Source organism: Coregonus clupeaformis, chromosome 14 (genome assembly GCF_020615455.1).
Source record: "Coregonus clupeaformis isolate EN_2021a chromosome 14, ASM2061545v1, whole genome shotgun sequence".
NCBI lineage: Eukaryota > Metazoa > Chordata > Actinopteri > Salmoniformes > Salmonidae > Coregonus > Coregonus clupeaformis.
Genome location: NC_059205.1, coordinates 41502914 through 41525354, shown reverse-complemented (window position 1 = coordinate 41525354; position 22441 = coordinate 41502914). Strand labels below are relative to the sequence as shown.

Here is a 22441-nt window from a genome sequence, read left to right as displayed (position 1 = left end):
GCCGAATACAACAGGTGTAGACCTTACAGTGAAATGCTTACTTACAAGCCCTTAACCAACAATGCCGTTTTAAGAAAAATAAGTGTTAAGTAAAAAATAGATAAGTAAAAAATCAAATAAAAATAAAAATTAAAGAGCAGCAGTAAAATAAAATAACAGTAGGGAGGCTATATACAGGGGGTATAGAGTCAATGTGCGGGGGCCGAATAGCAAAGCACCCTTTACTGGATCAAACAGCAGACCAATCAGCCTGTTAGTTTTGGAAAAAATTGTGATTGACCAGATACAATGCTATTTCACAGTAAACAAATTTTTTAACAGATTTTCAACACGCTTATAGGGAAGGGCATTCAACATGTACGGCACTCACATTAAGCATCTCCAATCCAAAGTTAAATCTAGAATCGGCTTCCTATTTCGCAACAAAGCCTCTATCACTCATGCTGCCAAACATGCCCTCGTAAAACGGACTATCCTACCCTACCAATCCTTGACTTTGGTGATGTCATTTACAAAATAGCCTCCAACACTCTACTCAGCAAATAGGATGTACTCTATCACAGTGCCATCCGTTTTGTCACTAAAGCCCCATATACTACCCACCATTGTGACCTGTACGCTCTTGTTGGCTGGCCCTCACTACATATTCGTCGCCAAACCCACTGGCTCCAGGTCATCTATAAATCACTGCTAGGCAAATCCCTGCCTTATCTTAGCTAATTGGTCACCATATCAACACCCAACCGTAGTATGCGCTCCAGCAGGTATATCTCACTGGTCATCCCCAAAGCCAACACCTCCTTTGGCCGCCATTCCTTCCAGTTCTCTGCTGCTAATGACTGGAACGAACTGCAAAAATCTCTGAAGCTGGAGACTCTTATCTCCCTCACTAACTTTAAGCATCAGTTGTCAGAGCAGCTTACCGATCACTGCACCTGTACACAGCCCATCTGTAATTAGCCCACCCAACTACCTCATCCCCATATTGTTATTTATTTTGCTCATTTGCACCCCAGTATCTCTATTTGCACATCATCTTCTGCACATCTATCACTCCAGTGTTAATACTAAATTGTAATTATTTTGCACAATGGCCTATTTATTGCCTTACCTCCATAACTTACTACATTTGCACACACTGTATATAGATGTTCTATTGTGTTATTGACTGTATGTTTTGTTTTATCCCATGTGTAACTCTGTGTTGTTGTTGTTTTTATTGCACTGCTTTGCTTTATCTTGGGCAGGTCGCAGTTGTAAATGAGAACTTGTTCTCAACTGGCTTACCTGGTTAAATAAAGTTGAAAAAAAAGAAAGAAAAAAAGACTAATGATTGGTTGAGAGAAATTGATAATACAAATATTGTGGGCGCTGTTTTGTTAGACTTGAGTGCAGCTTTTGACATTATCGATAATAATCTGCTGCTGGAAAAACGTATGTGTTATAGCTTTACATCCCCTGATATATTGTGGATAGAGAGTTACCTGTCTACCAGAACACAGAGGGTGTTCTTTAATGGAAGCCTCTCCAACATAATCCAGGTAGAATCAGGAATTCCCCCGGGCAGCTGTCTAGGCCCCTTTTTTCAAGCCTTACTAATGACCTGCCACTGGCTCTGAATAAAGCCAGTGTGTCTATGTATGCTGATGACTTAACACTATACATGTCAGCTACTGTACCACGTCAATGCAAAACTTAAAGAGCTGCAGTCAGTTTCAGAATGGGTGGCAAGAAATAAGTTAGTCCTAAATATTTCAAAAACTAAAAGCATGGTATTTGAGACAAATCATTCACTAAACCCTTAACCTTAACTAAATATTGTAATTAATAATGTGGAAATGGAGTAACCCTGGAATGTAAATTGTCATGGTAAAATCCTATTGATGCAACAGTAGCTAAGGACGGGAGAGGTCTGTCCATAATAAAGCACTGCTCTGCCTTCTTAACAACGCTATCAAGGCAGGTCCTACAGGCCCTAGTTTTGTCGCACCTGGACTACTGTTCAGTCATGTGGTCAGGTGCAACAAAGAGGGACTTAGGAAAATTACAATTGGCCCAGAACAGGGCAGCACGGCTGGCTCTTAAATGTACTGTACACGGAGAGCTAACATTAATGATATGCATGTCAATCTCTCCTAGCTCAAAGTGGAGAGATTAACTTCATCACTACTTGTATTTGTGAGAAGTATTGATATGTTGAATGCACCAAGCTGTCTGTTTAAACTACTAGCACATAGCTCAGACACCCATGCATACCCCACAAGACATTCCTCCAGAGGTCTCTTCACATTCCCCAAGTCCAGAACAGACAATGGGAGGCGCACAGTACTACATAGAGCCATGACTACATGGAACTCTATTCCACATCAAGTAGCTCATGCAAACAGTAAAATCTGATTTTAAAATATAAATACACCTTATGGAACAGCGGGGACCGTGAAGAGACACACAAACAGGCACAGACACACACACATGATAGCATACGCACTATACACACACGTACAGTGAGGGGAAAAAGTATTTGATCCCCTGCTGATTTTGTACGTTTGCCCACTGACAAAGAAATGATCAGTCTATCATTTTAATGGTAGGTTTATTTGAACAGTGAGAGACAGAAGAACAACAACAAAAAATTCCAGAACAACGCTTGTCAAAAATGTTATAAATTGATTTGCATTTTAATGAGGGAAATAAGTATTTGACCCCCTCTCAATCAGAAAGATTTCTGGCTCCCAGGTGTCTTTTATACAGGTAACGAGCTGAAATTAGGAGCACATTCTTAAAGGGAGTGCTCCTAATCTCAGCTTGTTACTGTATAAAATACACCTGTCCACAGAAGCAATCAATCAATCAGATTCCAAACTCTCCACCATGGCCAAGACCAAAGAGCTCTCCAAGGATGTCAGGGACAAGATTGTAGACCTACACAAGGCTGGAATGGGCTACAAGACCATCGCCAAGCAGCTTGGTGAGAAGGTGACAACAGTTGGTGCGATTATTCGCAAATGGAAGAAACACAAAATAACTGTCAATCTCCCTCGGCCTGAGGCTCCATGCAAGATCTCACCTCGTGGAGTTGCAATGATCATGAGAACGGTGAGGAATCAGCCCAGAACTACACGGGTGGATCTTGTCAATGATCTCAAGGCAGCTGGGACCATAGTCACCAAGAAAATAATTGGTAACACAGTACGCTGTGAAGGACTGAAATCCTGCAGCGCCCACAAGGTCCCCCTGCTCAAGAAAGCACATATACAGGCCCGTCTGAAGTTTGCCAATGAACATCTGAATGATTCAGAGGAAAACTGGGTGAAAGTGTTGTGGTCAGATGAGACCAAAATCGAGCTCTTTGGCATCAACTCAACTCGCCGTGTTTGGAGGAGGAGTAATGCTGCCTATGACCCCAAGAACACCATCCCCACCGTCAAACATGGAGGTGGAAACATTATGCTTTGGGGGTGTTTTTCTACTAAGGGGACAGGACAACTTCACTGCATCAGAGGGACGATGGACGGGGCCATGTACCGTCAAATCTTGGGTGAGAACCTCCTTCCCTCAGCCAGGGCATTGAAAATGGGTCGTGGATGGATATTCCAGCATGACAATGACCCAAAACACACGGCCAAGGCAACAAAGGAGTGGATCAAGAAGAAGCACATTAAGGTCCTGGAGTGGCCTAGCCAGTCTCCAGACCTTAATCCCATAACAAATCTGTGGAGGGAGCCAGAGGTTCGAGTTGCCAAACGTCAGCCTCGAAACCTTAATGACTTGGAGAAGATCTGCAAAGAGGAGTGGGACAAAATCCCTCCTGAGATGTGTGCAAACCTGGTGGCCAACTACAAGAAACGTCTGACCTCTGTGATTGCCAACAAGGTTTTTGCCACCAAGTACTAAGTCATGTTTTACAGAGGGGTCAAATACTTATTTCCCTCATTAAAATGCAAATCAATTTATAACATTTTTGACATGCGTTTTTCTGGATTATTTTGTTGTTATTCTGTCTCTCACTGTTCAAATAAACCTACCATTAAAATGATAGACTGATCATTTCTTTGTCAGTGGGCAAACGTTCAAAATCAGCAGGGGATCAAATATTTTTTTCCCTCACTGTACACATGGATTTTGTGTTGTAGATGTGTGGTAGTAGAGTAGTGGCCTGAGGGCACACACTTAATGTGTTGTGAACTCCGTTGTGAAATGTAATGTAATGTTTTTTTAAATTGTATTTTCCACATTTTGTTACGTTACAGCCTTGTTCTAATATTGATTCAATTGTTTTTTTCCCCTCAATCTACACACAATACCCCATAATATGACGAAGCAAAAACAGGTTTTTAGAAAAAAATAAAATAATGGAAATATCAAATTTACATAAGTATTCAGACCCTTTACACTGTACTTTTTGAAGCACCATTGGTACAGCCTAGAGTATTCTTGGGTATTGTCACGATCGTCGTATCGAGTAGACCAAGGCGCAGCGTGTTGAGCGAACATACTTTATTTAATTAAAGTGCACACACGAATAACAAAACAACAAACGATACCGTGACGTCCTAAGTCTAAACACAACCAACTGGAACAAGATCCCACAAACACTAAGGGAAAACCGACAGTTTAAATATGGCTCCCAATCAGAGACAACCAGCCACAGCTGACACTCGTTGCCTCTGATTGGGAGTCACTCAGGCCAACAAAGAAATAAACAAACTAGAACTCCCAACATAGAAACAGAACACATAGAATGAACACACCCTGGCTCAACATATAGAGTCCCAGAGCCAGGGTGTGACAGGTATGATGCTATAAGCTTGGCACACCTGTATTTGCGGAGTTTCTCCCATTCTTCTCTGCAGATCCTCTCAAGCTCTGTCAGGTTGGATAGACAGTCGCTGCACAGCTATTTTCAGGTCTCTCCAGAGATGTTCGATCGGGTTCAAGTCCGGGCTCTGGCCGTTCAAGGACATTCAGAGACTTGTCCCGAAGCCACTCCAGAATTGTCTAGGCTGTATGCTTAGGGTCCTTGTCCTGTTAGAAGGTGAACCTTCGCCCCAGTCTGAGGTCCTGAGCACACTGGAGCAGGTTTTCATCAAGGATCTCTCTGTACTTTGCTCCGTTCATCTTTCCCTCGATCCTGACTAGTCTCCCAGTCCCTGCCGCTAAAAAACATCCCCACAGCATAATGCTGCCACAACCATGATTCATAGTAGGGAAGGTGCCAGGTTTCCTCCAGACGTGACGCTTGGCATTCAGGCCAAAGTGTTCAATCTTGGTTTCATCAGATCAGAGAATCTTGTTTCTCATGGTCTGTCCTTTAGGTGCTTTGGCAAACTCGAAGCGGGTTGTCATCTGCCTTTTACTGAGGAGAGGCTTCCATCTGGCCACTCTATCATAATAAGGCCTGATTGGTGGAGTGCTGCAGAGATGGTTGTCCTTCTGGAAGGTTCTCCAATCTCCACAGAGGAACTCTGGAGCTCTGTCAGAGTGACTATCGGGTACTTGGTCACCTCCCTGACCAAGGCCCTTCTCCCCCGATTGCTCAGTTTGGCCGAGCTGCCATCTCTAGTCTTAGTGGTTCCAATCTTCTTCCATTTAAGAATGATGGAGGGCACTGTGTTCTTGAGGACCTTCAATGCTGAAACCGAGATACCCCTTTCGATTCTCAAAGTAATGTTCTGGGCATACTGCCAAATTGCTTATACTGATAGATTGTGCCTGGGAGGAATCCTCACTATCAGACACTTGCATGAACCCAGTCGAATTGGTTATTAGAAAAACACAAACATAAAATCTTCCCTCACAGTACCCTTCCCCAGATCTGTGCCTCGACACAATCCTGTCTCAGCGCTCTACGGACAATTCCTTCGACCTCATGGCTTGGTTTTTGCTCTGACATGCGCTGTCAACTGTGAGACCTTATATAGACAGGTGTGTGCCTTTCCAAATCATGTACAATCAATAGAATTTACCACAAGTGGACTCCAATCAAGTTGCAGAAACATCTCAAGGATGATCAATGGAAACAGGATGCACCTGAGCTCAATTTCGAGTATCATAGCAAAGGGTCTGAATACTTATGTAAATAAGGTATTTCAGTTTTTTATTTGTAATACATTTAGAAACATTTCTAAAAACCTGTTTTCGCCTTCTCGTAATGTGTAAATTGATGAGGATTATAAAAAAAAAAATCAATTTTAGAATAAGGCTGTAACGTAACAAAATGTGGAAAAAGTCAAGGGGTCTGAATACTTTCCGAATGCACTGTATATTTATTGTAACGGCCTTAATTTTGCTGGACCCTAGGAAGAGTTAATGGGGATCCATTATAAATACAAATACAAAATGGCAGCAATGGAGTTGGCAACGGCACAAACAAATCTGTAACCTTATCTTTGGCTGGATAACCTTTTTATATAGTTATATTTGAAGAGGAGTTATGATGTGATGTTCAAATCTGCTGTATATTTTAGAATAATTAAAACAAGGACTGATGTGATATCATATGTCATGCGTGCGTGCATGCACGTTTTGAAGAACAATGAGCAATGGATAGTGTGAAGTGCAGGTGGAGAAGAGGTCGCTGCAGAATAGGAGCTCTCCATGCTTTTAGAGAGAGTGATTGTTTTACTAAGATAATGTACATTTGGCACTGCCTCAAAGGAATGACTGATAGTGTTGATGCATTGGTCGGGTCCTTGTCTGACATTTGTTTTAAAGAAAGTCTCTTTGTTTTTCACAAGACAGTGGTGAAAGAGTGGAAATCAAACATTTGACACATTTCCTGGGAAAACAATATTGGAGAGCAGATTCACACAGGTCCTTTTATTGACAGATTTCAATCTCTTTAAATCAACCTGTGAATCACTCTTTGAGCGGGTTGAAATGATTTAGCAGTAGAAGCACTGTTTTTCGCCAGTCTCTACAGTACAGTTTTGTGAGTCTGAAAATTAGTCTCTAAATGTCTCTCTAAATGTCTCAATGCTACTGTAGCTCTGCTTTTCCTACCTCTGCTCACGCAGGTCCTTTTGTTGACAGATTAAATCACATTGAATCAACTGTCAGGGCGTGTTGTAGGTGTAGTGTAGGAATCAAACGCAGGACGCAGACTGAATGTTCCAAAAAGCTGTATACTGGCTCAAACACAGGCAACAGGACAACTAAGCCCGACAGCAAAAACACGCACGAAGGCGAAAGGTAAATGCGCACCAACAGGTGCGACCAAAAGAAACGGTGCACACACAAGTGCAAATAAGCTCCAGCACAGTGGAGAAATACGCTCAACCGAGCAAGACACAACACTGACGGAAACAATCATATACAACACTAGACAAACACAACGAGAAACTTATAGGACACTAATTACGTCAAAACAGAAACAGGTGTGGAAACAAACAGACAAAAGCAAACGAACATGAAACATCTATCGGTGGCAGCTAGAATTCCGGAGACGACGAACGCCGAAGCCTGCCCGAACAAGGGAGAGAGGCAGCCTCGGCCGAAACCGTGACAGTACCCCCCTTGACGCGCGGCTCCAGACGTGCGCCGACTCCGGCCTCGGGGGACGACCAGGGGACGCGGTGCAGGGCGCGTCGGATGCCTCCGATGGAACTCCGTCAGGAGCGACGGGTCCAACACGTCTCTCCTCGGCACCCAGCACCGCTCCTCCGGACCGTACCCCTCCCACTCCACTAGATACTGGAGACCCCCATCCGACGTCTCGAATCCAAGATGGATCTCACGGAGTACGCCGGTGCCCCCTCAATGTCCAACGGGGGCGGAGGAGTCTCCAAGATCTCATCTTCTTGGAGTGGGCCCGCTACCACCGGCCTGAGAAGGGACACATGGAACGAGGGGTTAATACACTTATACTCCACAGGTAGCTGTAATCTATAACATACCTCGTTCAACCTTCTCAGGACTTTAAATGGCCCTACAAACCGCCGACCCAGTTTCCGACAGGGCAGGCGGAGGGGCAGGTTTCTGGTAGAGAGCCAGACTCGATCACCAGGTGCGTACACCGGTGCCTCACTGCGGTGGAGATCAGCGCTCGCCTTCTGACGTCGGAGGGCCCGCTGCAGGTGGACGTGTGCAGCGTTCCCAAGTCTCCTCCGAGCGCCGCGCCCACTCATCCACCGCAGGAGCCTCGATCTGGCTCTGCTGCCAGGGTGCCAGAACCGGCTGGTAACCTAACACACATTGAAATGGAGTTAGGTTAGTGGAGGAATGGCGTAGGGGAATTCTGGGCCATCTCGGCCCAGGGAACGTACCTTGACCACTCCTCCGGCCGGTCCTGGCAGTATGTTCTGAGAAACCTACCCACATCCTGGTTTACGCGTTCCACCTGCCCATTGCTCTCCGGGTGGTAACCCGAGGTGAGGCTCACCGAGACCCCCAACCGCTCCATAAACGCTCTCCAGACTCTGGAGGTGAATTGGGGACCCCGATCAGCCACAATGTCCTCGGGTAACCCGTAGTGCCGGAACACATGGGTAAACAGTGCCTCGGCAGTTTGCAGGGCCGTAGGAAGACCCGGCATGGGGAGCAAACGACAGGCCTTAGAGAACCGGTCCACAACGACCAGGATGGTAGTGTTCCCTTGGGAGAGGGGAAGGTCTGTTATAAAGTCCACTGAGAGGTGGGACCATGGCCGTTGTGGAACGGGCAGGGGTAGCAACTTACCCCTAGGTAGATGTCTAGGCGCCTTACACTGGGCGCACACCGAGCAGGAGGAAACATAAACCCTCACATCCCTTGCCAACGTGGGCCACCAGTACTTGGCACTAAGACAGTGCACTGTCCGGCCGATACCCGGATGTCCAGAGGAGGGTGACGTGTGAGCCCAATAGATCAATCGATCCCGAACCTCGAGCGGAACGTACTTCCGACCCTCCGGGCACTGTGGTGGACTAGGGTCGGTGCGTACCGCTCGCTCGAGTTCGGCATCGACCTCCCACACTACCGGTGCCACCAGACACGACTCAGGCAGTATGGGAGTGGGCTCCACGGACCTCTCCTCTGCGTCATACCGCCGAGACAGCGCATCTGCCTTGCCATTCTGTGACCCAGGGATGTACGTGATCTTAAAAGTAAACCTGGTCAAGAACATACTCCATCTTGCCTGGCGAGGGTTCAGCCTCCTCGCCGCCCGGATGTACTCCAGGTTACGGTGGTCCGTCAAAATGAGGAAAGGGTGTTGAGCCCCCTCAAGCCAGTGCCTCCACACCTTTAGAGCCTGAACCACGGCTAACAGCTCCCTGTCCCATACGTCATAGTTCCGCTCCGCCGGACTGAGCTTCTTAGAATAAAAAGCACAGGGGCGGAGTTTAGGTGGCGCGCCAGATCGTTGTGAAAGCACGGCTCCTAAACCGGCCTCCGACGCGTCCACCTCTACTTGGAACGGCAAAGAGGGATCCGGATGCGCCAGCACCGGGGCCGAGGTAAACAGGTCCTTCAGCCTCCCAAACGCCCTGTCCGCCTCGGCCGACCACTGCAGACGCACCGGACCCCCCTTCAACAGAGACGTGATGGGAGCTGCCACCTGTCCAAAACCCCGGATAAACCTCCTGTAGTAATTTGCAAACCCCAAAAACTGCTGCACCTCCTTCACAGTGGTTGGTGTTTGCCAATTACGCACGGCCGACACCCGGTCTACCTCCATCTTCACCCCTGACGCAGACAACTGATAACCCAAAAAGGAGACCGACTCCTGGAAAAACAGACACTTCTCTGCCTTCACATACAGGTCGTGCTCCACCAGCCTCCGCAACACCCTGCGCACCAGGGCCACATGCTCGACACGGGTAGGTGAGTACACGAGAATGTCATCAATGTACACCACCACCCCCTGCCCCTGCATGTCCCTGAAGATCTCATCCACAAATGATTGGAAAACTGATGGAGCGTTCATCAACCCGTATGGCATGACCAGATACTCGTAATGGCCCGAGGTGGTACTAAAGGCTGTTTTCCATTCATCACCCTCCCTGATGCGCACCAAGTTGTACGCGCTCCTGAGATCTAATTTCGTGAAGAAACGCGCCCCATGCAACGACTCAGTCATGGTCGCAATCAGCGGGAGTGGATAACTATACTTCACCGTAATCTGATTGAGACCACGGTAATCGATGCACGGGCGCAAACCACCATCCTTTTTCTTCACGAAAAAGAAACTCGAGGACGCGGGGAAGTGGACGGCCGTATGTATCCTTGTCTCAGCGATTCGTCTATGTAAATCTCCATAGCTTTCTTCTCCTCCTGAGACAGAGGATACACATGGCTCCGTGGGAGCGCAGCTCCTGCCTGTAGGTTTATCGCACAATCCCCCTGCCTATGGGGTGGCAACCGCGTCGCCCTCGCCTTACTAAACGCGATAGCCAAATCCCCATACTCAGGTGGAACGTGCAATGCGGGCACCTGGTTTGGACTCTCCACCGAGGTAGCCCCTACGGAAACGCCCAAACATCTACCCACACACTGAGCAGACCACTCCATCAGAGCCCTCTCCTGCCACGAAATCACTGGGTTATGGGTACTCAACCAGGGCATGCCCAGCACCACCGGATACGCAGGAGAGTCAATCAGGAACAGCTGAATCATCTCCTGATGATCCCCCTGCGCACACATCCTAAGTGGCGCCGTGACCTCCCTGATTAAGCCCGTACCCAACGGACGACTATCTAGGGCGTGAACGGGAAAAGGAACATCAACAGGAATGAGGGGAATCCCTAACGCTAAACAAAACTTTTTATCAATAAAATTCCCAGCCGCGCCTGAATCTACCATCGCCTTATGCTGGGAATGAGGTGCTACCTGTGGAAAACGTACAGGCATACAAAAATGGGCAACAGTGAGCTCTGGGTGAGTGGGGCGCCTACTCACCTGGAGGGAATCCCCAGTGCGGGACCTGTCGTCATCTCCCCTAGGAGGCCATCCCCAGCACCTAGCCGCGGTGTGTCCTCCCCGACCACAGTTGGTGCAGTGGATGGACCCCCTAGCCTGCCGACTCCTCCTCTCTCTAGCGCCAGCGCCCCGAGCTCCATAGGACAAGGCTCGGAGGCGCTGGAGGGTGGGAATGGACGGACCCTCCGCAGGACGTCCGCGGGTAGCCAGCAGGGTATCCAGCCTGATGGACATATCAACCAGCTGGTCGAAAGTGAGGCTGGTGTCCCTACAAGCCAGCTCCCGACGGACGTCCTCTCGTAGGCTGCATCGGTATAGATCGATGAGGGCCCGATCATTCCACCCTGCATCTGCCGCTAGAGTACGGAATCGAGCGCGAATTCCTGGGCACTTCTCCTCCCCTGCCGGAGGAAGACCAGACGCTCCCCGCCGCTTCCCCTCCGGGGGATGAGTCAAACACCGCCCTGAAGCGGCGGGAGAACTCGGTGTACGTAATCGTCGTGGCGTCGATCTTCCTCCACTCCGCGTTGGCCCACTCCAACGCTTTTCCGGCCAGGCAGGAGATCAGGGCGGACACGCTCTCATGCCCTGAAGGTGCCGGGTGCACTGTGGCCAGGTATAGCTCTACCTGGAGCAGGAATCCCTGACACCCAGCCGCGGTCCCGTCGTAGGCCCTCGGGAGAGATAGTCGGACTCCTCGAGGTTCCGGCGCTGGAATGGGCGGGCTGGCCGATGGTGCTGGCAGGGCGGGCGGCGGTGGAGGCGAACCCCAGCCTCGGAGTGTGGTAATCACCTCCTGCAGGGCGGTCCCCATCTGCAGGAGCTGCTCTTGCTGGTCCCGAACCTGGGCTTCCAGTCTCGTCTGGGCTGCTTCGGCTCCTGCTGATTCCATTTGTGGTATATGATTCTGTCAGGGCGTGTTGTAGGTGTAGTGTAGGAATCAAACGCAGGACGCAGACTGAATGTTCCAAAAAGCTGTATACTGGCTCAAACACAGGCAACAGGACAACTAAGCCCGACAGCAAAAACACGCACGAAGGCGAAAGGTAAATGCGCACCAACAGGTGCGACCAAAAGAAACGGTGCACACACAAGTGCAAATAAGCTCCAGCACAGTGGAGAAATACGCTCAACCGAGCAAGACACAACACTGACGGAAACAATCATATACAACACTAGACAAACACAACGAGAAACTTATAGGACACTAATTACGTCAAAACAGAAACAGGTGTGGAAACAAACAGACAAAAGCAAACGAACATGAAACATCTATCGGTGGCAGCTAGAATTCCGGAGACGACGAACGCCGAAGCCTGCCCGAACAAGGGAGAGAGGCAGCCTCGGCCGAAACCGTGACATCAACCTGTAAATCATTATTTGAGTGGTTTGAAATTATAAGCAGTAAGCACTGTACTCACAATGCCTCCTCTCAGGGGAAGGCTCTTTTTGACAGTAATGCAGGGGATCAAATACTTTTTTCCCTCACTGTACATGTTTTTCTCCCAAATGTTTTTTTACCACTTTTGTGACTTTCTATCTTAAAATTTCTCTAAGGATAGAAAGCTGCTTTTGAAACGTTGAATCCCTGATGATGAAAAGCCAACTGACGTTGAATCTTGAAGTGTTGAAGTGGTGCACCCTCTATAGCCATCATAGTTATTATCTAACCCTGCTGATCATCTATGAACATTTGAACATCTTGAAAAACGATCTGGCCTTAAATGACCACTTAGATCTCTACCCAGTACAGCCAGAAGAGGAATGGCAACGCCTCAGAGGCTGGTTTCTCTCTAGGTTTCTTCCGTGCCTTCTAGGGAGTTTTTCCTAGCCACTGTGCTTCTGCCTCTACATTGCTTGCTTGCTCTTGGGGATTTTAGCCTGGGTATCTGTAAAGCACTTTGTGACAACTGCTGATGGGCTTTATAAAATACATTTGATTGATTGATAAAAATGAAGGTCTTTCAATGTGTGTTGATACCTCTGCTGACGCATGCCAGTCTCATGGAAGAATGGTTTATTATTTGTGTCGTGACGTGACTTACTTTAATGTATGACTGTTATTTATCGAATCACCTCACTATGTTTAATTGTTTAATTGTCACTCGATTAAATTAATCATGTCAAAATGTATGCACGCATGACTGTAAGTCGCTTTGGATAAAAGCGTCTGCTAAATCGCATATTATATTATATAACTAATTAGGAATTTGGGGCACCACGGAATAAGTTGTTTAACGAGTTACCATCTCCTGAATTAAACTCTTAGAAGATATATATGTTATATATCGATAACAGTCACTTATCAAATAATTACCTCTTATCAGTCTCATTCTGAATGTTGCATAATCCTTGAACCTGCAAGAACCCTAACCTTATTGATGAATCAGCAATACACAAATTGGCTTAACTATTTATTTACTAACTAACTAAATAATAACACAATACAAACACACACACACACATAGGCTATTGATTACTAACATAATACAATGAAAACAGGTCCCTAGTGGACTGGACTAACAATAGCATGAATGCTTGGGTAGAAGGAGGGTCAGAGTGGAAGGGAGAGAGAGATTCAAACTATCGTGGTTCCTTTGGAGACTATGCTCACAGTAATCATAATACTTATGCACCCTAATAACGCTCATTCGGATTAGAAATGCAACATGTATTTACGTGTAGCTGTCCTCGATAGTTGAGTTGATGATGTAGGACTCTGGTTTTCCCACCAGAGATCCCAATGTCCTTGGTAAAGTTTCTGGTCGTAGTTGTGGTTAGAATGGATACTTCAGATGTACCTGCGGTTGTCTAAGAGGGATTGTCCTCTCTTCTCGTGTCTTTAGTGAAAGTTCTCTAGACAACTATACATGCCAGCTGCAGACTGAAATGATAAGATCTAGTGTATTGTTTTCGTCTTCACCTCGTGTAGAGGTTGAGAGTTTCAGAGTTTCTCCATTTCAAACGTGTGGACTAACGTCTCACGTTTTCTGGTCTTTCTGGTCTAACCATTTTGTAACATGTAGCTTCAGCTTCACGCTTCTTGGTCTTGTAGAAATTCAACCATTTGCAACATCCGGCTTATACCGTAGTATGCTTGGTCTTCCTTTGGTAATGGAGTTGTAGTTTTAAAACATTTTGTAACGTTTAGCTCACACTTCACGTCTGCTGGTCTTGTAGAGTGTCAACCATTTAAAGCCGGGGGCTTCCTGGTCTAGCAGAAATTCAACCATTTGCAACGTTTAGCTCACGCTTCACGTCTGCTGGTCTGAGGTGAATTTCATCACAAGGCTTTTTATGCACTCAGGGTAAAAGCGGCGTTCCATCATGTTTGTGCTCATCTGGGTGTGGCCACTGACTGAGAACAAATCAATATGGAAAACAATCATCTCATCTAGAATGCTAAAATCACATTGTTATCTTCACAAAAGTATTATTATACTTAAATCATTTGTTTTATATAACAATTAGATGCTAACCTCATAACTGGGAAGTGTACCCCCCATGAGATACAGTTATCTTTAATGACATCACAACACAGTAACGAATTTAACATGATTGTTCTTTAAATCCCCACCAACAATTTCCCACATTATTTTAAGTAGGAATATTGTTTCATTTTCCACTTTTGGATGTTGGAGTCTTGGCGGGAAAACTTCCTTTGTTAACAAAGGGGTCCTTTCTCCCAATACTTCATGGCAAGGAAGAGAAAGTCTGCACGGTATTTACGCCCGGTCATAAAACTGGAAAGGGGGTGTTCAAACCTTTGCCTAGCCGGCATGTTTGATCCTCAACCCATGAGGGCAAGTCATGACATTTGTAATAATTTGTTTACCCGCTGAGGATGTTTAAAAACTATTACAACCTATTATGATTGACATTTAATCTGTCCTTCCCAGTTACTCATTCAATGTTAGCATCAAGTACATTCTGAAAGTACACACAATGTTGATATATTGCACATGACTTGCACATGTTCTTTCTCCTAACTCGTCTTCTATATATGTTGGTAAAGTAATTGCCCATTGTTTTTGACATTTAATTTAATTGAATATACTGTTTACAGCTTTGATACTGCCAATGACTGTACCGTATGTTCTCTCTCCTATAGTTGGTCTTCTTTATGGTGGTGAAGACTCTGTACACCCTGGGCCACAGTTTGTCTTTGATTGCCCTCACAACCGGGAGCGCCATCCTCTGTGTATTCAGGTGAGAGTTAGGCTGCATCCCAAATGGCACCCTATTCCCTATATAGCACACTAATAGTAGTGCTTAATATACAAAATAGGGTGGCATTTGGGATACAGACGTAGTTACGTACAGTAGAGAAGACCCTCTGTTCTGAGCAGCAGGGTATTGTAAGGGTTGGGGTGAGGTGTGACCCAGGTGTGGTGCAGGATATACAGTAGGCAGTAGGCAGAGATGGTGAAACAAGGATCTTAACTGGTGGTCCCGAAGCCAAAATACAAAATAATGGACTTATCACGATAAAAGAAAGGCGGAGCAAATAAGTCTCCAAAAACCGGCTGACAGCCAAAATAAGAAATACTACCTAAGACTGAAACAAATAACGAAACAGGGAGAACACTTCTCAAGTACCTGTACATAGATCTCAGATCAGACACTGAGTAGTACTGCTCGACATAGAGAAACTAGCAGAGAAAACTGTGCAAGGGAACACAGGGAAGTGAGGGCATAAATACACAGGTGAACCGATAGACACAGGTGACACCAATAGTATGATGATTAGTCTCGACTGTGAGTGAGGAGGTGCCTAAGGTTGTTGGAGGATGACACCTAGTGGGTCGCTCCGGAACTGCGACCCCCTCCTGTAACAGGTATTGGATCAACAAACCAGAGATCCTCTGATTAACGATTACCTCTGCCACTCCCTTTATAGAAAACTCCACTGCACTCGGAACTACATTCACCTCAACCTGTTCTTTTCATTCATCCTGAGGGCGGTGGCGGTCCTTGTGAAGGACGACATCCTCTTCTCTCGCAGCAATCAGTGTTCTGAGCTGCCTTCACTGGTGAGCCAGAATGTTTATCAGCCTGCATATCTCTGGTTCTTATAGTTCATTCACAATTCAGACTGATGTGTATTTGTATAGATTTGCTTGGAAACATGTTTCTTTCACTTCTTCTTTGAGAATGAGGTACAGAATTCAGTTTCCTTTGGACACATATTTTGGTTCTTGTACCTTCAGTTCACTTTGATTATGTTTCTGTGGGTATACTTTGAAATGAGTGTTTTCCACTTCTTTGTCTATCAGAATAAGGACATGGAATTCAGTTTCCATGTAGACACACACGTTTGTTATTTGTGTTGAGTGTCCGGTAATTTCTCTTTGTATAACAGCACAAGTGATGTGCTACAATGTTGTTCCAGATCGGATGCAAGGCGAGCCTGGTGATTTTTCACTACTTTATAATGGCCAACTTCTTCTGGTTGCTGGTTGAGGGCCTCTACCTCCATATGCTGCTGATTGTCATGTTCTCTGAAAATAGACACTTCATAGTTTATCTTCTCATTGGCTGGGGTAAGCTACTCATTAATATATACTGTGTGCAATGTATCAACAACAGTGAGGAACATACAGTACATCCAATCCATTCATACTTTCAGATGTATTCTCCTCTCTGTTTCAGGAATCCCAACAGTGTTTGTTTCTGCATGGGTTATTACAAGGGTTTATTTTGAGGATACTGGGTGAGTTACCTTGGAAATCATAAATGTACATGATTGATAGGGTGTTGGATTATTTTCCTGTGTGATTGCCAGACTGAATGTACATGTGCTGTTTGTCTTGGATTGGATGATATAATTTGTCAATTCAGATTCATGTGATTATCAAATTAATCAAGCATTGGCAACCTTTATCATTTTGATTTAATGCTCAAATCATTTTGAACCAGTACAACGTGCTGTGCTTAGGTTAGTATGGGCAGGGATGCATGGAACGTGGTTACTAACATCCTCATATGGGTTTTTCCTATTCCTTCAGATGCTGGGAACAGAATGATAACCCAATCCCCATGTGGGTGATCAATGTACCCATAGGAATCTCCATCATGGTGGGTATCCAACATCTATCCTGACCTATTGCTGCTGCAATTCCCTTTACCACATGCAGGATCCAACTGCTGCTATATCCAGGCATTAACTAAACAGGTGTCCACCAGATAAGTAAATGTCACACAGAGGATGTGTCCCAAATGGCACCCATCCCCTATACAGTGCACTACTATTGACCAGAGCCTTATGGGCCCTGCTCAAAGGTATTGTACTGAAAAGGGAATAGGTTGCCATTTGGGATGCAGACATAGAATATTCAGATCTGTCAAGCTAGCTCATACTGGGAGCTGATATGACTTTAATAGCAAAAGCATGCTACATTTATGTAGTTGCTCTGCATGCATGTGAATTGATGCAGTTCCTGGATATAATTAAATTGATGCAGTTCCTGGATATAATTAAAGGTTGCTGAGCTAACTGCCCTTCAAAAGCAATGCAGTGAACCAAATTGACTAAATATACAAATATGTGTTGTATTTATATGATAATATATAATATTATATATCATATCTGTTGACTGGATTTCCAGGTGAACTTCCTCCTGTTCATCAGTATTATAAGAATCCTGGTTCAGAAATTGAGGTGTCCTGATGTGGGTGGCAACGACCAGTCACAATACAGGTATGGGTTGTTGTACCAAAGTAGGCATGTGTTACTGCACTCAGGCAAAAGACAATGAATACTCAACAATGGAGTGTATCAACATTCCTATGTCACGACACTTAAATGCCACAGTATGCAATTGCATGCCACTGACGTGGTATTTTAGTTTCCATCTCAGGCCAAAGACATGCAGCCTGAAGGTGTTCTATAGTGCAGACTGCAGAGTGAAACAAGATTCGGGCTAAGCTATAGAGGTGGTCATCACAGCACGCCTTTGCCTTTAGGGAGAAATATTCCCATCTGGTCAGCGAGGGGATTTAAGGGATAAGAGGCGGGTGGTGATGCTAAGCCTGGATGAGCTGATGTCTACTGTTACAGCATAACCCACCTTAGTGCTAATAATCACAGGTTGGCACTTGGCAGTTATTACCCCTTTATGACTTAGGAGGCATCTCAAATGGCACCCTATTCCCTACAGGGCCCATAGGTCTCTGGTAGGAAGTAGTGCACTATTTAGGGAAAAGGGTGCCCTTTGGGATGCAGACTTTACTCACACTGCAGCACAAAGCCATCTCTGAGTTCAAACAAGTCTGCTGATGACTATCTGCTTCCCTGAAAACCTTCTGAGGAAATTCTCAGTAACCAGAAGGGTAGCATGACCAAAGAGTGAGAAATAAACTCTGTAATCTGTGCAGTCTGTTCAGGTTTTAGAAAGGCTAAAATGCTGCCTCTTCAGAGATATATATCCCTGAGAATATATGACAAAGTAAATCTGAATGACCGCTCTTGTGGGAAAAGTCTGTGGACGGCTGGGTAAAAACGTAGATAAAGACTGCGGTTTATTTTGGGTGCCCTGTTGTTGGTGGGATATTCTCTATGCCACTCTATACACATTGCACGTTATTGAGCTGCATATTTATGGGATTCTAGAGAAACTCCAGACATGCTTTATGTAAAGAGATCATCAACAAGGGAATGTGGAAATAATCCATGATACCGGGGTGTGATGTTGACCTGACGTCAGTGGAGGTTGGTGAGGGGAGGACGGCTCATAATAATGGCTGGAATGGAGTAAATGGAATGGTATCAAAAGTTTGATACCATTCCATTCACTCCATTCCAGCCATTACACTCCATTAATATAAGCCGTCCTCCCCTCAGCAGCCTCCACTGCCTGACGTGCATTCGCACAGCCCCTTGTTGATTATCCCTTACGTATTCCATTGATGTGTGCGTGTACTAAATAGCATGAGGACGCACACCCAAAATAGTTTGAAAAGTGCCAACTAACAGAAACTAGCTGTAAACAAATTATTAAAGAAAGTTGCATACACTATATGTTCACAATAATTTAAATGGGTAAACACCAACGTTTCGGCACCAACGTTTTGTGGACATATAACCAACAATTATTATTATATTATACAGTATATTATTGAATATAACAGTGTGAAGTCTCTAGGTCCCCTGCATACAGTATCTGTAAGTCGCTCTGGATAAGAGCGTCTGCTAAATTATGTAAATGTAAATGTATCTCTGTAATATTGTGTGTGTGGTTTCAGGAGGTTGGCCAAATCCACTCTCCTGCTGATCCCTCTGTTTGGCATCCATTACGTTGTCTTTGTGTCTCTCAATGAAGCCATGGCAGATTACAAAATCTTCTTTGACCTCGCTATCGGATCCTTTCAGGTAAAACTGATCCTTTTTGCATATTTTAATCATATTTAATATCTTCTGGCTATATTTGGCATTGTTGTTATGGATTGTTTGTGTTTTTGGTTGTCTCTCATTTGCAAGACTTTCTGTTGATGTTCTATTGGCAGGGCCTGGTGGTTGTCATTCTGTACTGTTTCTTAAACAGTGAGGTAAGCCATTGTCTTTAAGCTCTCGCCTTAATTGTTGTTTGTTTTATTCTGGAATTAAATGGTTGCCTTGGGGACTAATGTCTCAATGAAGAAGACAAACAGCAGTGTAAATGATTAGTGACAGTGTCTTCCTTGGGTCAAATTGGGAAGAAAAGTGAAAACTTTTATGAAAGCTATTGTGGAAAACAAGGTTTTAACTGATTAAGAGAAATGTGTACAGTATAGTTAGGGAGGTATTTTGTTAGCAGTTGATAAAAATTGACATTTTAAATGTTGTCTGCTTTGTTTTCATTGTAGCAAATCGACGAGGACAGGATTATATTGAAACATTATATAGTATAGCTATGTAGTGATGGATGTCAACTAGTTTTCCCTTTGTGCTAAGAGATTTATCTTCCTACTTCAGGTTCAAGGGGAACTGAAGAGAAAATGGCAGAGTATATGCCTCAACTGCCATATGGCCAGAAACTACACCCAGCACAACACTTATGCCTCCAGAAACGGCTCAGAGAACATGGCTCAGTTCCAACGTAACTGTCGTGCCCAGTCCTTCCTGCAGACGGAGACCACTGTACTGTGAGGGGTGAGGGTAAAGAGGGATCTGTCTCCATTAAAACGCTATAAAACTCTGGTATTGGCCTATATACACACTACAGCACGCATAGGCTACAGTTGTGGGCACTAAAAGGTTAGGTTGGCCCACAGTATTGGCAGAACAATTGCTGCAATGGCTCTCTAGGATCTTCTAATGAGTTTGTCACAAAAACCTGTACCCTTTATTGTACCTGCAACTTATGGCAGATGACGTAACAGGGTATTTTTAACAGATATGAATAAATTGGGCTGTCTGCAGTAATGTCAATGTTTTTAATTAATCGGTTAGTTTAAATAAACATTTCATTACTGGATGCCAGGGAGAAGTCATGGCTCTTATACCGATCTCTTTCTCTCTCTTTCTCTCTCTTTCTCTCTCTCTTTCAATTGATTTCACGCTGTGTTTAATGACCTCATGCAGCCATCCACCCATGTGTTCTGACACTAGTCTAAATGAACAGTCTTTCAAGTTAATATCTTGGTCCCAAATGGCACCCTATTTCCTATATAGTGCACTACTTTTGACCAAAGCCCTATGGGCCCTGGTCAAAAGTAGTGCACTAAACAGGGAATAGGGTGCCATTTGGGATGTAGACAGTATATTTTGAGTCATTTGTGATGACTTTCAGAGTGAAAATAACTAAAGGGTAAGAGAGATTTATGGATTCAAATTAACAATGGTTTCATCTTGACTGTCAAACATTGTATCTACTTTCATAAATGTAAAATAACTGTAGCATAACTTTAGTTTTCTTCATGGTTTATTTGCTGTTTAAACAATTAAGCAATGTGTTGTCAAACTGAACTGTGGTTCTAGTAGATGTAATTTTGTCAAACATGATTACAAGGAGACTAGGATTGTCATGGCAAGGATGTATAGACAGATATACAGTACGTATATTGTACATGTTGCTTTTTATTGCCGTCGAGAGGAATATAATGGATATTGAGATTTAAATTAGATAGTTGAGAACAAGTACAATATGAGCAGGGTGGAGAAGAGGTGAATTGTAAAGGACCATTGTGTATATTAGAGGGACTATTGATCTACCGCAAAGTCTAAAGTACTGGTATGTCATTTTTGCTAAGATATTACTCAGCATTATTTTCTGCAAAGACCCCATGAATGTCATACCACAACATGATTGATGAACAATCTCTTGTTAGTATTGTATCATAAGAATGTAATTTTCCTCTTGATCTTTTACAGTATGTTATGCTTTTTTGTGTGTTCATTCCTCATCAAGACAACCAACCAAAGCCATCTCTGATGTAAGTTATATAACTATGCTGTCTATTTAAATTTTAACTCAAAGTATGAGTTCTGTGGTGGATACATGCTCCTGTCTGGACTGCTGCTGAACAAACTGACCCTGAACCAGACCTGATTTCAGGTGCTTCGTGTAGATATGGAAGAAAGAGAGGACATGACTGCTGATTACCTTGGCATTTCCCTCAGAAAGGTGTTTCCACTGAGAAGGTGACAATGTTTAGACTTGAGGTCATACTAGAAGGAGACCTAGGCTCCAACATGGTCATCTTTTGTATTTCATTAAAAAATCCTCCCAAATGTACGATTATTCCCTGATCTCCTAACAGATTTCATATTACAAGCGACATCATGTATTTGCCATGTAGAATGCTGCCAGGATTGTGTTTTTTGCATGTTTATCGTTGATGTAGTCAATCAAAATGTTAACAGTGCCTAATACTTACTATTTAATCTTAGAGTTATTTTATTCTACATCCTGTTGCTGTCTGATTCCCAAATGGCACACTATCCCCTACATAGTTCACTACTTTGACCATCTCTGGTCAAAAGTAGTGGACAGTATAGGGAATAGTGTGCCATTTAGGGTGCATACTATGTATATTTTAACCTCTTAAGGATCGGACCCTTTTTTTCAATTTTTGCCTAAAATGACATACCCAAATCTAACTGCCTGTAGCTCAGGACCTGAAGCAAGGATGTGCATTATCTTGATACCATTTGAAAGGAAACACTTTGATGTTTGTGGAAATGTGAAATTAATGTAGAAGAATATAAGTCTGCCCAAATGTGCCAAATTGGTCAATTGATACATTTTCAAGCACATAACTATAGAGAACATACAAAAATGATATGGTAATACAAAATGTATGTTTACACACTCCCCGGAATGTCATACATGATGGATCATTAGCTTACAGCAGGGGTTCAAACTGTAGAACCCAGTTCCTACATTTGAATATAAAAATTGATTTTATCAAACAAAACTATGCTACATTTTATCTCTGGGACCCTTAGGATGACAAATCAGAGCAAGAATACTGAATGTAAGTACATTATTTACCTTCAGAGGTGAATGTATCAAACCAGTTGCCGTGATACGTTTTTCACTGTAAAAATTACTGTAAATTGGAC

At 44.3% G+C, this 22441-nt stretch overlaps 1 protein-coding gene across 1 annotated transcript in view; it reads left to right on the top strand.

Annotated features, from left to right (window-relative positions):
• LOC121581701 (vasoactive intestinal polypeptide receptor 2-like) overlaps nucleotides 1-21849 on the top strand; it is a 76437-nt gene extending 54588 nt beyond the window's left edge. The window contains exons 5-13 of the mRNA XM_045224901.1: nucleotides 15008-15105; nucleotides 15797-15929; nucleotides 16289-16439; nucleotides 16549-16609; nucleotides 16905-16974; nucleotides 17505-17596; nucleotides 19141-19267; nucleotides 19402-19443; nucleotides 19850-21849. Coding sequence (XP_045080836.1) covers nucleotides 15008-15105; nucleotides 15797-15929; nucleotides 16289-16439; nucleotides 16549-16609; nucleotides 16905-16974; nucleotides 17505-17596; nucleotides 19141-19267; nucleotides 19402-19443; nucleotides 19850-20023 — 948 coding nt within the window. The 3' untranslated portion in view covers nucleotides 20024-21849. The remainder of the gene's footprint in view (nucleotides 1-15007; nucleotides 15106-15796; nucleotides 15930-16288; nucleotides 16440-16548; nucleotides 16610-16904; nucleotides 16975-17504; nucleotides 17597-19140; nucleotides 19268-19401; nucleotides 19444-19849) is intronic.
• Nucleotides 21850-22441: the final 592 nt, after the last annotated feature.